The sequence below is a fragment of the Lepisma saccharinum genome, chromosome 24, assembly GCF_977018435.1.
Source record: "Lepisma saccharinum chromosome 24, izLepSacc3.1, whole genome shotgun sequence".
NCBI classification, from domain to species: Eukaryota; Metazoa; Arthropoda; class Insecta; order Zygentoma; family Lepismatidae; genus Lepisma; species Lepisma saccharinum.
In genome coordinates, this window is record NC_139252.1 from 24,677,272 (window position 1) to 24,691,306 (window position 14,035).

The 14,035-nt window shown below is 35.7% G+C and overlaps 1 protein-coding gene across 1 annotated transcript in view; it reads left to right on the forward strand.

Annotated features, from left to right (window-relative positions):
* The window catches only part of LOC145978140 (cubilin-like), a 416,836-nt gene that overhangs the window by 235,080 nt on the left and 167,721 nt on the right, over positions 1-14,035 (forward strand). The window contains exons 38-42 of the mRNA XM_083110579.1: positions 665-860; positions 6,067-6,267; positions 9,683-9,823; positions 10,792-10,997; positions 12,709-12,840. Coding sequence (XP_082966705.1) covers positions 665-860; positions 6,067-6,267; positions 9,683-9,823; positions 10,792-10,997; positions 12,709-12,840 — 876 coding nt within the window. The remainder of the gene's footprint in view (positions 1-664; positions 861-6,066; positions 6,268-9,682; positions 9,824-10,791; positions 10,998-12,708; positions 12,841-14,035) is intronic.

A 14,035-nucleotide genomic window follows, 5' to 3' on the forward strand; every position in this document is an offset into this window, starting at 1 on the left:
GAGCAAATAATTAAAAGAATTTCAACCATTGAATAGCTGAAATTCTTATTTTATTAATTATAATCTGTCATTTGCTTTTAAGTGGGAGTGCATGAATTATTCACTCCACATGCTCACCAAAACAACCATAAAAATTGACAATAGGAAATAAATTGGATTTATAATGTTAGTATAAGGGTCAGTCAGTGGAAAACAGGCCACCTCATAAATCTTGACGTGTAGATGCCGCTGCTCTAGGAAACTCCTGCCACTGGAAGGGGGTTGCATTGTTGCCCAGTAGATGGCAGTCACATTGCAGGTTTGTGTGAAGCAGTGTGAGCGTGAGCTTAAGAAGAACACTGTACACTGTTGATCATGTTGAATAATGCCATTCACACATTGGATGATTTCATCATTTTCGACAATGACAGATGTTCCAGGTTGTGGATCATCCTTCACGAAATCTCCGACCCCACTCCTTCACCCGCGACAGAGATATACAATGTTCCCCATACACTGCTGTCATTTGACACGGACGGCAAGTCCCTGCAAGTCTGCACTTCACACTGCTCACACTCGGCACTGCTTCACACAAGCCTGCGATGCAACTGCCATCTACCAGGCGACTACAGAACTCCCTTCCAGTGGCAGAATAAACAGAAAATAAGTAATTCTGTCTTTTCAGATATATGATGGATATGACAACACAGCGCCATCGCTGCTTCATGCTTGTGGATTAAGCATTCCCGACCCTATCACTACAACTAGTAATGTTGCATACATTGTCATGCATGTTACTTATCCGGATTCTTTATTTTATCTGGAATGGAGTGAAGTCGCAAGATCTGGTCCACAGTTTGTTCAAAATTCTTCTGTGTCAGGTAATCCACAACTACTTCCACTAGCGTAAAATTGCATGTGAACCTTGAAGTATAGCAGAGGCATGTAACCGCTGTTACCACAGGTAACAACAAAATATAACGAATTGAAGAACCTGTCTTAAAATATTATTACATACATAAACTGGTAATATTGTCGTAAAGTAAATATTGCAGACTGACATTTTTTCTGACACCGGCAAAAGCGAAGAGCAGGACTGTTCCAGTACCCTCCTCAGGCAACATGAGGAAAGGGCCCTGAGCCCACGCAAGGAAGACTTCACGTCGCAACAAAGACTGTTACGGCAGGAGGAGGAGGCAGGTTATTGCCATGCCTGTTTAGCCGCCACAGTTGCCGGTGATCCTTACCGGATACAGATCAGTAATGCCATATTCAATTGACAGAAAAGAGCTAAGTCGCCTAATCGGGTCTATCTTACTCTGAAGGTGTCCACTCACACTTGGGGAAAAGCAAACTACCAAGTGATATTTTGTATTTACTCTAAATATCAGCGATTACAAAAGTCCTCTTTGTCCTTCTTCGACATCATGGGGATGGTCAAGGGGTCCGCTGTCCTTCTAAAAATGTCAACCTAAAATTCTATATTTCACACATATATTATTTCGGTTACAGGAATTTGTGATAATTGTTGAAAGAGCCGATTGAGATTGACATATGTTGTCACAGGAATGCGATAATTTCGGATTGAAGCAATGTTTTTTGAGGTAGCAGCACTGTTTTTGGGTGAAAACATTACTTAGAAGCATAATTTCCTGATTGTTATCTTAGCATGCTCTGAAGTGTCAGGTGTCGCAGGTTCGAATCCTCAGCAAGAAATGGTTATTTCAATGTTTGTTGTTATTCTTTTACTTACATAATTATAAAAATTAATAATTAATACACAAAATAATAATAATTCTATTTCAATAATTCACCAAGCATCCTCATAGTCACGATTAGGATTGTCCTATAAAGCGGAAGCCTTAAAGGTAGCAAGGAACGTAAAATATATGAAATAGTAGTGGTGTCAGAAATGAGATTTCTGTGCATTTAGCAAAACTTGGGAGTGGGAGTAGTTAGGAAACAGATGAAGACTACAACTACTGTACATACGTCTTATTTGAAACGAAAAGTTTCGCGATTTTGGCAAATCTGGTTCCAAAAGAAGTAAGATGGCAACAGTAGTAGAACTGGACTTCTTGCAGTGTAAGGTTCTGAAGAAAATATTGGCTATTGGGGAAGCGCCGATGCTGAGATGGGAGGGGGCAAGGAGTGCTTCACATGTTACAAAAGTAAACAACGGTTGGCGGGAGGGACTGTGTAGTGCAAGTTTTGTGAGTGGTGTCTTTCATCCTTTTGTTGTTTTCGGGCATTGTCAATTAATTAATCAGGTAAAAAATGTTGGCATAAGCACTGAAGTGAAATCGCAAACATTGGTTGTTGACACAATAAACATTAGCTTAATAAAGAAATACGCAATTTGATACTTACAGAAACATCAAAGTAATTAACACCGCTTGTTAATAACTTTACCAAAATCTATTATTGAATTGCGATAAATCAGAAGTAAATGAAGTGCACACAGCAGAACCTTTAGTTCCAGAACCTAACTTGACTGAAGTTAAAGATGCTATTAAAAGGCTAAAGAAAAACAAAGCACCTGGCATTGATTTAATACCAGCTGAGTTAATTAAATATGGTGGAAATTCGTTAATATGTCAAATTCATAAATTAATTTGTTTAGTATGGAATAAAGAAGAAATCCCTCAACAGTGGAAAGAATCCATAATTGTTTCTGTGTTTAAAAAAGGTGATAAAATGAACTGCAATAATTACCGTGGAATTTCTCTACTCTCAACAACATATAAAATATTATCTAACATTCTTTTAACAAGACTAACCCCATATGCTAATGAAATTATAGGTGATTATCAATGTGGATTTAAACACAACAGATCAACTACAGATCAAATTTTTCACATCAGACAGACACTTGAAAAATGTGGGAATATAATCAAAATGTCCATCAGCTATTCATTGATTTCAAAAAAGCATATAATTCGGTCAAAAGAGATAAATTATATAATACATTACTTGAGTTTGGAATACCTAAGAAGCTTGTTAGTATGATAAATATATGCACCAGTGAAACAGAAAGTAAAATTCGTGTGGGTATTAATGTGTCTGACAAATTTACAATTCATGATGGGTTAAAACAAGGAGATGCATTATCTCCATTGCTCTTTAATTTTGCCTTAGAATATGCTGTTAGGAAGGTAAAAGAAACTAAAGAAGGACTAAAATTAAATGGTGTGACTCAGTTGTTAGCATATGCAGATGATGTAGACTTATTAGGGGATGATATAAATACAATTAAGAATAATGCTAAAATATTTTTCAAAACTGCTACAGAGATGGGTTTGGAAGTTAACAAAGAGAAAACTAAATATATGCTTACAGGCCGAAATCAAGTGTTAGGTAATACTCAAAATCTAATTATTGATAACAACTTGTTTGAACCAGTTTCCAAATTCAAATACTTACGAGTAATATTAACAAATGAAAATTATATTAAAGAGGAAATAAAATGTAGGCTTAATTCAGGAAATGCATGTTACTTCTCTCTTCATAAACTTTTGTCTTCTCGTTTAATATCTAAGAAACTAAAAGTTAAAATATACAAAACAGTAATTTTGCCTGTATTATTATATGGGTGTGAAACTTGGTCCCTTACATTGAAAGAGGAACATAAATTGAGAGTATTTGAAAATAAGATCTTTAGGAAAATATTTGGACCTAAAGGGGATAAGTAGACAGGTGAGTGGAGAAGGTTACATAATTTAGAACTACATAATTTGTATTCGTGTCCAGATATTATTAGAATAATTAAATCAAGAAGACTTAGGGAGGCAGGCCATGTGGCACGAATGGGAGAGGAAAGAGGCGTTCACAGGATTCTTGTTGGGAAACCTGATGGTAGGGGACCTATAGGAAGGCCAAGACGAAGATGAAGGGACAATGTTGAGATCGACCTAAAGGAAATCGGTAGAGATGAAAAAGAGTTTATAGATCTTGCACAAGATAGGGACAGATGGAAGGCCTATGTTGCTGCAGCCATGAACCTTCGGGTTTAAGAAGGCTAGAGAGTTAGTTAGTTAGTATTGAATTGCAGTCATACCAGAATAATATTATATGAACTACTTGGAAGACATGGTGGGGGGCATGAGGTGGGGAGGCGCCCAAGTCTCACGGCTTCTTCCTTAAATGTCCTACTGATAACCGGTAACACTTTTAAAAATCTCACGCCATTATTGCTTTTCTTTGATGAATATCGTGTGCTGAATCAGAAACTGAATGATGCCATACTGCAATCGGTGAGCATTTTTTGTTATCTATCATCAAAATGTTGTAATGTAGGATTTTCCCTGTAATAGCAGAAATTATATAATTTTTTTAAAAAGAGTTTTCTGAATTTAATACCATATACATAATTGAAAGGGGGAGGAACCCCCGAAGTAGCTCAACCCCACCTGCATACATTCAGGGGTGTGCGCTCAGTGCCCTAGTGTCTTTAAAATAAACCAGGGCATCATATTCACAGACTTGTATGGTTTCCTCGTTATCTTTTTTTAATTTTATTTCATAATTCAGTACAATACAATACAATGAATAAAAATAAAAATTAATAAATGTGCATGGTGCAAAAGTTGACATTCACAATGCTTTACATGTGATCATATACTGCATATGATGCATATACCCGAGATCCGACGTTCAGGTAACCAGAGCAATATATTGACTATTGTTAGTAGTTGAGTTGGTGGGTGAGAGAAGTACGAGATGAGGGTATATCAGAAGGTTGGATATTGACTCACTTTTCCATGGTTGGGCAAACGTTGGCAACCACCACTGGGCCAACATAAGACCAATGGCAATTTGCCAACCAACATAAAGCCAATCTTTCCCATGTAAAAACTAACGATGGCCCAACAGTTGTGATTACTTGGGATGTACAGAGAGATGCAAGAAAACAAAGCATTTTAACAATTAATTATTACTAGAGGCACATATTTTTGGTAAATAAAAAGGCAAAATTTCGGTACAAAAACTGAGTCAATTTCAGGTTCAAAAGCGGTAAATAAAATAAAATTTTGCTGTTATAATGTTGAAAAAGCAGTATATAATATAACATTTTGGTTTTAAAAATGTGAATATAATCCTAAATTTGATTTAAAAACTGCACTTACTACACAAAATAAACATATCCCTTCTAATAGCACATTTTATGTTCCTACCAGAATACGTATTAAGTTTATTCCTGTATAAAGGGGTCCATTTTTGCTTCTCAAAAATTTACAGCAGAATTAATCAATTTTCCGTGAATTGCATAACTCACAGGATAATTCTGACTTCAGAAAGTGTTGCGTCGGTAAATCAACTTTAAATTTCGTGTTTGAGAGTATTTCGCATTTTGCAGTTCATTTCGTGACAAAACAGAGTAGGAAAATGCATCTCATACCTTTCAGAAACATGAAAAATTATCATTACAATGTGTTATTTCTATATTTCGGTTTTGACGAAAACACGAAAGAAAGAGTTTTGTTCTATTTGCAATTAAAAGCCATCAGGTTTAGTTGTCAGACCCTGTATTATGCTTTCATATATAAACATGTGCAATCATAATCACTACCACCACCAAAATAAAGCTAAGATGATTCTATTAGTTGAATACTATGTACTAAAAGAATAGTTATTACATTAAAAGGAAGTATTCACCTATCCACAAAACTGTTTTTTTCTTCTTCTTTTTGGGTGTCCTATAAATTTCTGTCTTCTCTGCCACCATCCTCTCGTAAACCTGTTCCTAAGTTTATGGCCACCAAAATTATTAGAACACCAAAAAGGTACTTTCACAGATAAGCAAGTTCTTCTTTTTAATATACAGGGTGGGCACAAAGTCTCTTTGATTTCTTCATTTATTGGGGAAAGCAACTTTGTGCCCACCCTGTATTACCATAATTTACTACCACATGTTTTAGTGCCCAAAACATGAAAATATAGTTATTCACTTGATACAAATTTAGAAATAATGTTTATGGAATACAGTTAATTTTTTTCCTTTAAATTGGCAATTTAAATTTTTTATTGCTTATTTGCTGTATACATAGAAAAATTAAGATAATTATAATAGTTTTATGTTCATTACAGAATGTAGGGAAATTATCAGCATGGGTGAAAATATGACCCATGAATTCACTAGTCCAGGATTTCCAAATGGATATGCTAATAATCTTCTATGTGAATGGACTTTTGAATCGGCACCAGATTGGCATTTGGCATTTGTAATAAACACTATGGACTTAGAAGAAGCTTATGGATGTTGGGCTGATAAAGTGAAAGTATATGGAGGTATGATATTTTCTCTATCATTGCCAATGGAATATAAATTGAGTAAAAACATGAAACTTGTAAATTTGTATGTCTACAATGTGAATCTGTTAACAAAAGGCTGTTTGTATTCAGCAAATTTTTAATCCAAAATGTTGTTAAGAAGTTGGAGTTGCATTTACTGTGCAACTGTGATGTTTTGTGGGTGCTAATCATAACTGGCTAGAACAATTTTTAGGTCTTGTTACATTGCTCGGCTTTATCACTGTAAGAATTTACATTCCCCATTTTGTGGAGAACAAGAAGACATTAGTGCCCACGCTCAGGCCACCTCAGATGTGGGATAAAGCATTTAAAAATGGAGGAAATATCATAAGCACTTTATATGAGGTGCTATCAAAAAGTGTCGAGACTACTTCTGTAACATGCCAACAGATGGCAGCACAAGCCTGCATGCACAGTCAAGGGGAGCATACCTTCATGAGTAAGTGTGCCAAGAGACATCGTCCTGTGTACATTGGGAGCTGTGCAACTGGTGTTATTCTGACCATGTGCGTTACATCTGTGATTTCATCATGGACGGCAAGTTAGAACCATGAGCGAACATGAAATTCTGTATGAAACTGGGCAAATCTGCCACAGATGCTGGACATGATTTGGCAAGTTTATGGTGATGCTGCAATGAGTCGTTCGAGGTTTTTTGAGTGTCACGCGCCCTTCAAGAATGGAAGAACATCACTGGAAGATGACGAGACATCAGGAAGACCTTCAACGAGCGCAACCCACGAAAATGTTGAGACTGTTCAGCAGCTTGTGCATGAGGATCATCTGAGAACAATCCAGAGCATTGCTGCCATTGTTGGTGTGTCATATGGAACCAGATTTGTCTCCTGCGGACTTCGTTCTATTCCCGAAGATGAGGATCCAGTTCAAAGGTTACAATTTTGACTTCATTGCAGAGATCCAGCTTGAATCGTAGAAGTTGCTTGACATGCTTTGAAAGGAAGACTTCCAGGACACATTCCAGATGTGGCAGGGATGCTGGGAAGCACTGTATTGCTGTGCAAGAGGACTATTTTGAAGGTTATAGTGTGTAAACGTAGATAAATAAAGTACTTTCTTGTAATCTGAGCTAGTCTCGAAACTTTTTGATACCACCTCATATCAGCACTAACACAGTTTTGACTGAAATTAGTTCAATATACTTTACGCTTAAAATTAAAAACACTGAAGCAGGTAACAATATTAATTTCAAATAACTTTTCTTTAATTACGCTTGTCCAAATCCCACAAAACAGAAACCATACATCTTTGAATCAGCATGCATCGTAATCTCTCTCAGAAGCTACTATCTGCTTACAGCCTGAAATAAACTTACATGTTAGTCAATAACTATTTAGTAGTTTAACAGAATTCATGTCATAATATGAGAAAAGTGTTGCGTATGCAATTCAACATTTTAAATGTTGTATTACTAAATTAGGCAGAAACGTTATATTCTTCACAATTTCTAGTTTTTAATGTATCAACGGGCTACTTTAGATCAGTTGTTGCATTTCATGGTCAGATAGATGTACTTATTGAGTTCATTTATGTTGCGTTGAACTGTAATTTGGTAGATATCAGGTAACTTATATTTGTCTTTATAGCTCTCATACATAATATGAGAGACAGTACTTAACCTCACATGACTTAATAATAAATAATAATAAGAAAAATAGTTTTTAATACAATCCGAAATTCAATTGCAGAATTCATGGAAGATGCTAATGTATCTTAAAAACATGCACAATTGGCATGCTCAATCTGCATTCACTTCACATTTAACTCTCATGAAAGCGACACAGCCTCCCTGCTTTAAGTTCCAATGTAACAAACAAATAATATGTTTTTTTATTTCTATTATTGTTTTAATGATGTAAAGTCAATGTACTAAAAAATGGGTTCTGTATTTTTGTTTTAATGTTGTAATAACTATATATTAGGATGGATCAAATGAAAAGGGAACAGTGGATGTATTGGGTTATATTTATGTACGTGCGTGGCAACAACCCTGTGTGGAAGTAGAGCGGGAGGTAAGGAAGGAAACCCCTACTGCATAATGGACTCACCCTAGATAGTTGCGCGTGAGCATGTGATATGCGTAGGCGGTCAGGCAGCAGTATCGTCAGTGAATGCGAGCATGCAGGCAGTCAGTCAGTGCTTCACCTGCGGTGGCGGAATGTTTGCAGAGTAGTGGCAAAGTGATGCTGACATGTTTTCTCGATCATGAAGGATCTCTTCTTGAGTTCCTGCACCATGATCAAACGATCAACGCTGCTTGTTAATTCAGTACCCTCCACCGTTTGCATGCAGCAATCAAGACCAAACGGCCCGGCCTGTTGTCCTCGGGAGTGGTTTTACTGCCAGACAACGTGTGGCCACATATATCAGCTGTTACAAAGAACACGTTGGCGACTTTTGGGTGGAACACCCACCATATAGTCCTGATCTATCACCATGCGACTTCCATATCCTTGGTCTGTTGAAAAAGACATTGAAGGATCGGCGCTTCCACTCGGACAATGACGTCATGGACAATGTTCGCAACTGGTTTCGATCTTAGCCAAAGGAGTTCTACGATCAGGGTATTCACCGCTTGGTGAAACCGTGGGACAAGTCCTTGTGTAACTTTGGAGATTACGTTTGAAATAAACCTTGTTGATTTCATTCTGTGGCCCCTGTTTCATTTTCATTTGATCCACCCTAATACTATTCTGTATCTTGATGTTTTCCTTGCCCTTTGATTCAAGGGTGTATGGAAGAAAAGAAAAGAAATAAATATTTGTGTTAATTTGAACCAAATTTTGTAGTAAACATTTTTTAGTATGGGAAACTGTAGTCATATGAGTAATCATAAACTATTATCTCCTATTCACATTATATAGAAGTTTGGGTCTTACTGTAAACAGTAATTCTATTCCCAATCAGCCTGTCTGTTCATAAAGTGGATTTGAAACAAACTTTGGCTTATTTTGGTTCTTCAGATTTTTGTAATTTTTTAACACTGGTAAAAGGCATTATGAACCACTTCATGCTTTGTAAAAGCACAGATGGCCAACATTGGGACTATAAAACTAAGGAATCAAAATGTTACATATTCATTTTCTTTTGTGTGCGGTATTTTCCAAATACTAGCTTGTTTCACACAAGTTTAATCATGCAAATGTATGTGAAACCAGTTTTTGGACATCTATTTATGCACTGTCGTCCATACCAAAATTTGTTTCCTACAAATTAAAATAAGAGGCAACGAAGGAAACACTTCAGGCACCCCATCATAGACATACCATGAAGTTTTTACATTTTCCTGCACTTTTTAAAATCTTTTTATCCAAATGGATATTATTGAATACAAGTTAAATAAAAAATATATGCATCTATTTCTTTCCTCTAGGAGAAAATGATCTGCTACGAACATTTTGTCTAAGAAATAGTTCAAGTGAACCTGCAGTGGAAACGAACAGTTTAATGAAAGTCGTATTTCAAACAAATAGATTTCAAAACAAAACAGGCTTCAGTGCACAGGTCACTAAGGGTAAGTACAATACTAATTTATTGTGTTGCTGTTTAAAGATGGAATTGTTTATTCAATAGATATTAATTATGCAAGTCTCTTTCATCATTCAGTATATGATGAGGGTTTGTTAAGTTGTGGGTTAAGCAACTCGGGTTAAATTTAAAGTATTTTCTTACAACAACGTTGAAACAAATTTAATCATTAAAAAAATGATGTGTCATGCTCCTGAAACCATTTGCTCACAGTGTAAATGGTAACAGTATTATCCTGGCAGTGTGGACCTTTTCAGTGAATTTTTAGATTCGGATATGAATCTGGTGGGGCTAGATCGCTGGAATAAGGGAGGTAATCAACCACTTCTAGCCTAATTGATCCAATTACTGCACTGTCTTGAAGATAGATGCTGAATTACATATTGTTGTCCAACCAGGCCCTTACAGGAAGTGCAAAGTATGGCGGTGCGCCGTCTTGCATGAAAACAAGCTCACCATGTTTCCCCAGCAAGATATGATGGGCCAAACATACCCTTGCAATATTGTCAGGTACTATTCAAAATGTCATCACATTTTTACATTATGTCTTTATTTGTAAATTTTGAGAATAGTTGTTACTAATATTTGTATGCATATATGTAATCCTATTCCATAATGTATATGTACAGAAAATTTCATTGAGATTGCTTAAATATTACAAAAACTATAGTAGATTTTCAATTCCTAGTTACTTCTCACCCACCCTTTAGTGAACTTTTCAGCTTTCAGTCCTAGCCAGGAAAAGGGGGTTGAGTGATTTAAGTGCCCTTCATCCATTTGATCCGAATCATCATCCAATCTCATCATCACAATTACCCAAAATGTAGCAGAAAAGTGGTGGAAAATAAATACTAAATTACAAATGTACAACTGTATCCCACAATAGAATTTTTTAAAAATATTTTGTTGCCTTTATCTTAAAGCTCTTTTTTTATCTGTTTTTTTTTCATGTAGTTTGTGGAAGCACATTGAATGGTCAAAGTGGAGTCATTGATGCAAGAAATATAACTGTATCATATGTTCGAGGACTGCCATATCCATACTATGGTTACTTTTGTGAGTGGAATATCACTGTTAGACCAGGAAGGAAAATAGCATTGGAATTTGAATACTTCAATATTGCTTCTACAGAGAGCTCCTGTCAAAGTAGGTTTGTAATGGTAAGTGTATGTAGATATGAGATTTTTTTTTACTGGCAACAACAGTGTTCTTCATGATGAATGTGGTAAACGATTTAAAATTACTTACGTGAAATTTTTAAACAAACCAGGATGCACACACCAGGACCAAATGGGAGAAATTGCTACTACCGCCACCTGGGAACAAACAAAGCAGTGACACAGTACCATCTCCCCTCCAGACGCCATACCCTTAGTGAATGAAGACAGAGGGTCTTCGAAATTTATAGGATATAACCATTAAATTGTGCAACGCGGAAATACGAAATTTCAAAATTTCACATAAGTAACAGTGTTCTTATTATTTTCTGACAATTTGGACTCGGAAATTAATGCATTTATGTTGTCTAGAATAATTAAAAATTTCTAAAAAATAGACATTGAAAGAAAAAATAGACAAAACAAACTAAATAGTTCTACAGTTCCAACTTTTATCATATTTTTTTCTTTTATGCAATATTGGAAATTAACATTTGTCACAGAATCTTATGTACGTTCTTTGTTGATTTTAATCTCACATTTATTATTGTTGATCTACTGCAGAGCAACCACAAGGAAAGGGACCTTGAGCTAAAAGTCTCCATGCATGCACCTTCCCCTCTATTGGTTCAACTCGGGCTATAAGGAAGCATGCTCTATTCTGCCCCTCCCCTCCATGCCAGAGTACGATGAACAAGAGTTGCGGGTCTGTGCAGGCTCTTTTGCCTGTGGCACCACTATACCAGATGTTATGAACATTTGTCAATTTGAACTTCCTATCCAGTTTCTGTTCCTAGTAAAATAAACATCAATACTTTCTGGGAAAATGGCCAATAAACAAAATTGTGTTTAAATTTACTGCTGACTTGCCGATAGATAAAGAAAGCATTTTTTAACTGTAACTATTTATAACTATAACCTATAGTATACCGATACACTACAAACATTGCAAACACAGTTCATAACCAGACTGATATGCAATGGAGCTTAGAATGTGCATTTTTTCCCATGGGCTTGTGGCTAAAAATGCTAAAAATCCTAAATTTCCAGGATAATTTACAGCATATTTATTTATTGGAACCAGGAAAGTAAAATGTATAATGCAGACAAATGTCAAATTGAGGAACAAGTGATTGGTGCATTAGTAAGTCAGGGGAAGTGGTCTGGAATCCAACTAAGTTACATCATTGTGTAGGTCTGTCATTGATCAACTATTACACCACCTGCTCTTTCAACAATATTTTGGATATCAATGAAGAACCAGTGAGACTAAAATTATTGATTGTCACTGTTGTGTCTGGTGCGATATGGCACACCTAATGGTGTATGACCTAATAACAATGATTTTGCAGGTAATTTAGTTTATTGGTAGATTTTTTATGAAGTATGAAAGAAATCAAGAAATATTTCTGCATAAGCATTACAAATTTGTCCATATACAACTAATGTGGATAAAGAGAACTGGTCTTTGTGTCATATGCTACAATTGACAGATTAACCAATCTGGTTCTGCTAATATTTCCTTGTACATTAATGTATTTCTATATGAAATGTATTTTTATCTTGCCTTTGCCACTTCTGACGCCTTTGAAATGCATTGCAGAAAAACAGAACTACGGTAAAGTAACCAATCTGCTTCTGTGATAACTTGTGTTTATTTTGTTGATTTTAACAAATTAAATTTCATTGAACTTTCATGTCTTTTTATTTTTAGTTCAGAAATGGAGCTTCAAGAGAATCCCCATTTTTAGGAAATGGAAAATATTGTGGGTCGTCAATTCCACAAGTTCCAGAGACCGTAGGAAATGCTTTATATGTAAAGTATAAATGGGAGATGGGCGATAGAGTAAGTTAATATAATTTTCAAATTATACCTTGGTCCTAAATTGCATTTTCTTGTTATCATATACCTTTGCATTTCCTCACACTCTTGAAGAAATCAAAGATGAAATAGTAATTTCTTCATTGCAACATTTTCTTAATTATTTACAGCAATTATTTCTACTGGCAACAGCAAAAACACTATCAGCTCATTTTGGCTTATCAATCACCTGTCTATATGGTTACAGGCAAGGCCACAAATTTATGGTGAATAAAAGATTAAGATTTTCGTATATAATTAGAATAATTAAATCAAGAAGACTTAGGTGGGCAAGCCATGTCGCACAAGTGGGAGAGGAAAGAAGAGATTACAGGATTGTTGTTGGGAAACTTGATGGTAAGAGACCTGTAGGAAGGCCAGGGTGAAAAATGGGGGGGGGGGGTAACGTTGAGATGGACCTATAGGAAATCGGCAAGGATGGAAAGGATTGGATTGATCTTGCCCAGGATAGGATTAGATGGAAGGCTTGTGTTGCTGCAGCCATAATCATTTGGGTTTAAGAATGCTAGAGAGTTAGGTTAGTTAAATTGTGGTATGAAAACTAGGCACATTTCAGGATAAACAGTGGTATATAAAATGGCATTTTGGTGTTAAAATGGAATGATGAATAAAACCCTAAATTTGATTTAAAAACTGAACTTATTACACAAAATAAAAATTTCCTTTCTAGTAGCACATTTATGTAGTTATTAGAATATTAAGTTTATTTCTGTGTAAAGGGGTCTATTTTTGCCTCTTCATGCATTTTTGGTGAAAATATGAAGTTTTAACTTCTTATGTAAATAATTTATAACAAATAAGTATGAATATATCAAAAGGGATATGGACATTATGATGATTTCAAGAATTACCTGGCTATTCGCGATTAAAATTACCACTTGAGTGCTAGTGTTGCTTTCAATATGGCCAGTCTATTTAGGATAAATCTTTGTTTACATTCAGCTTGTTGTGGTCGGTATGGAAGAAACATTTCAATTACGCAATATTTTTAAATATTGCGAATGCGATGTGAATTCCAGGAACTGTAACGAAGGTGAAGCTGTGCTGAGAATGAAGCATTTAATTATGATAGGCAAAAATAACATTGAAAACACGGACAAAACTAATGTATACGCAAACCAGTGCTGTTTGATCTGCACCTTAAGTTCTAACTGGGACT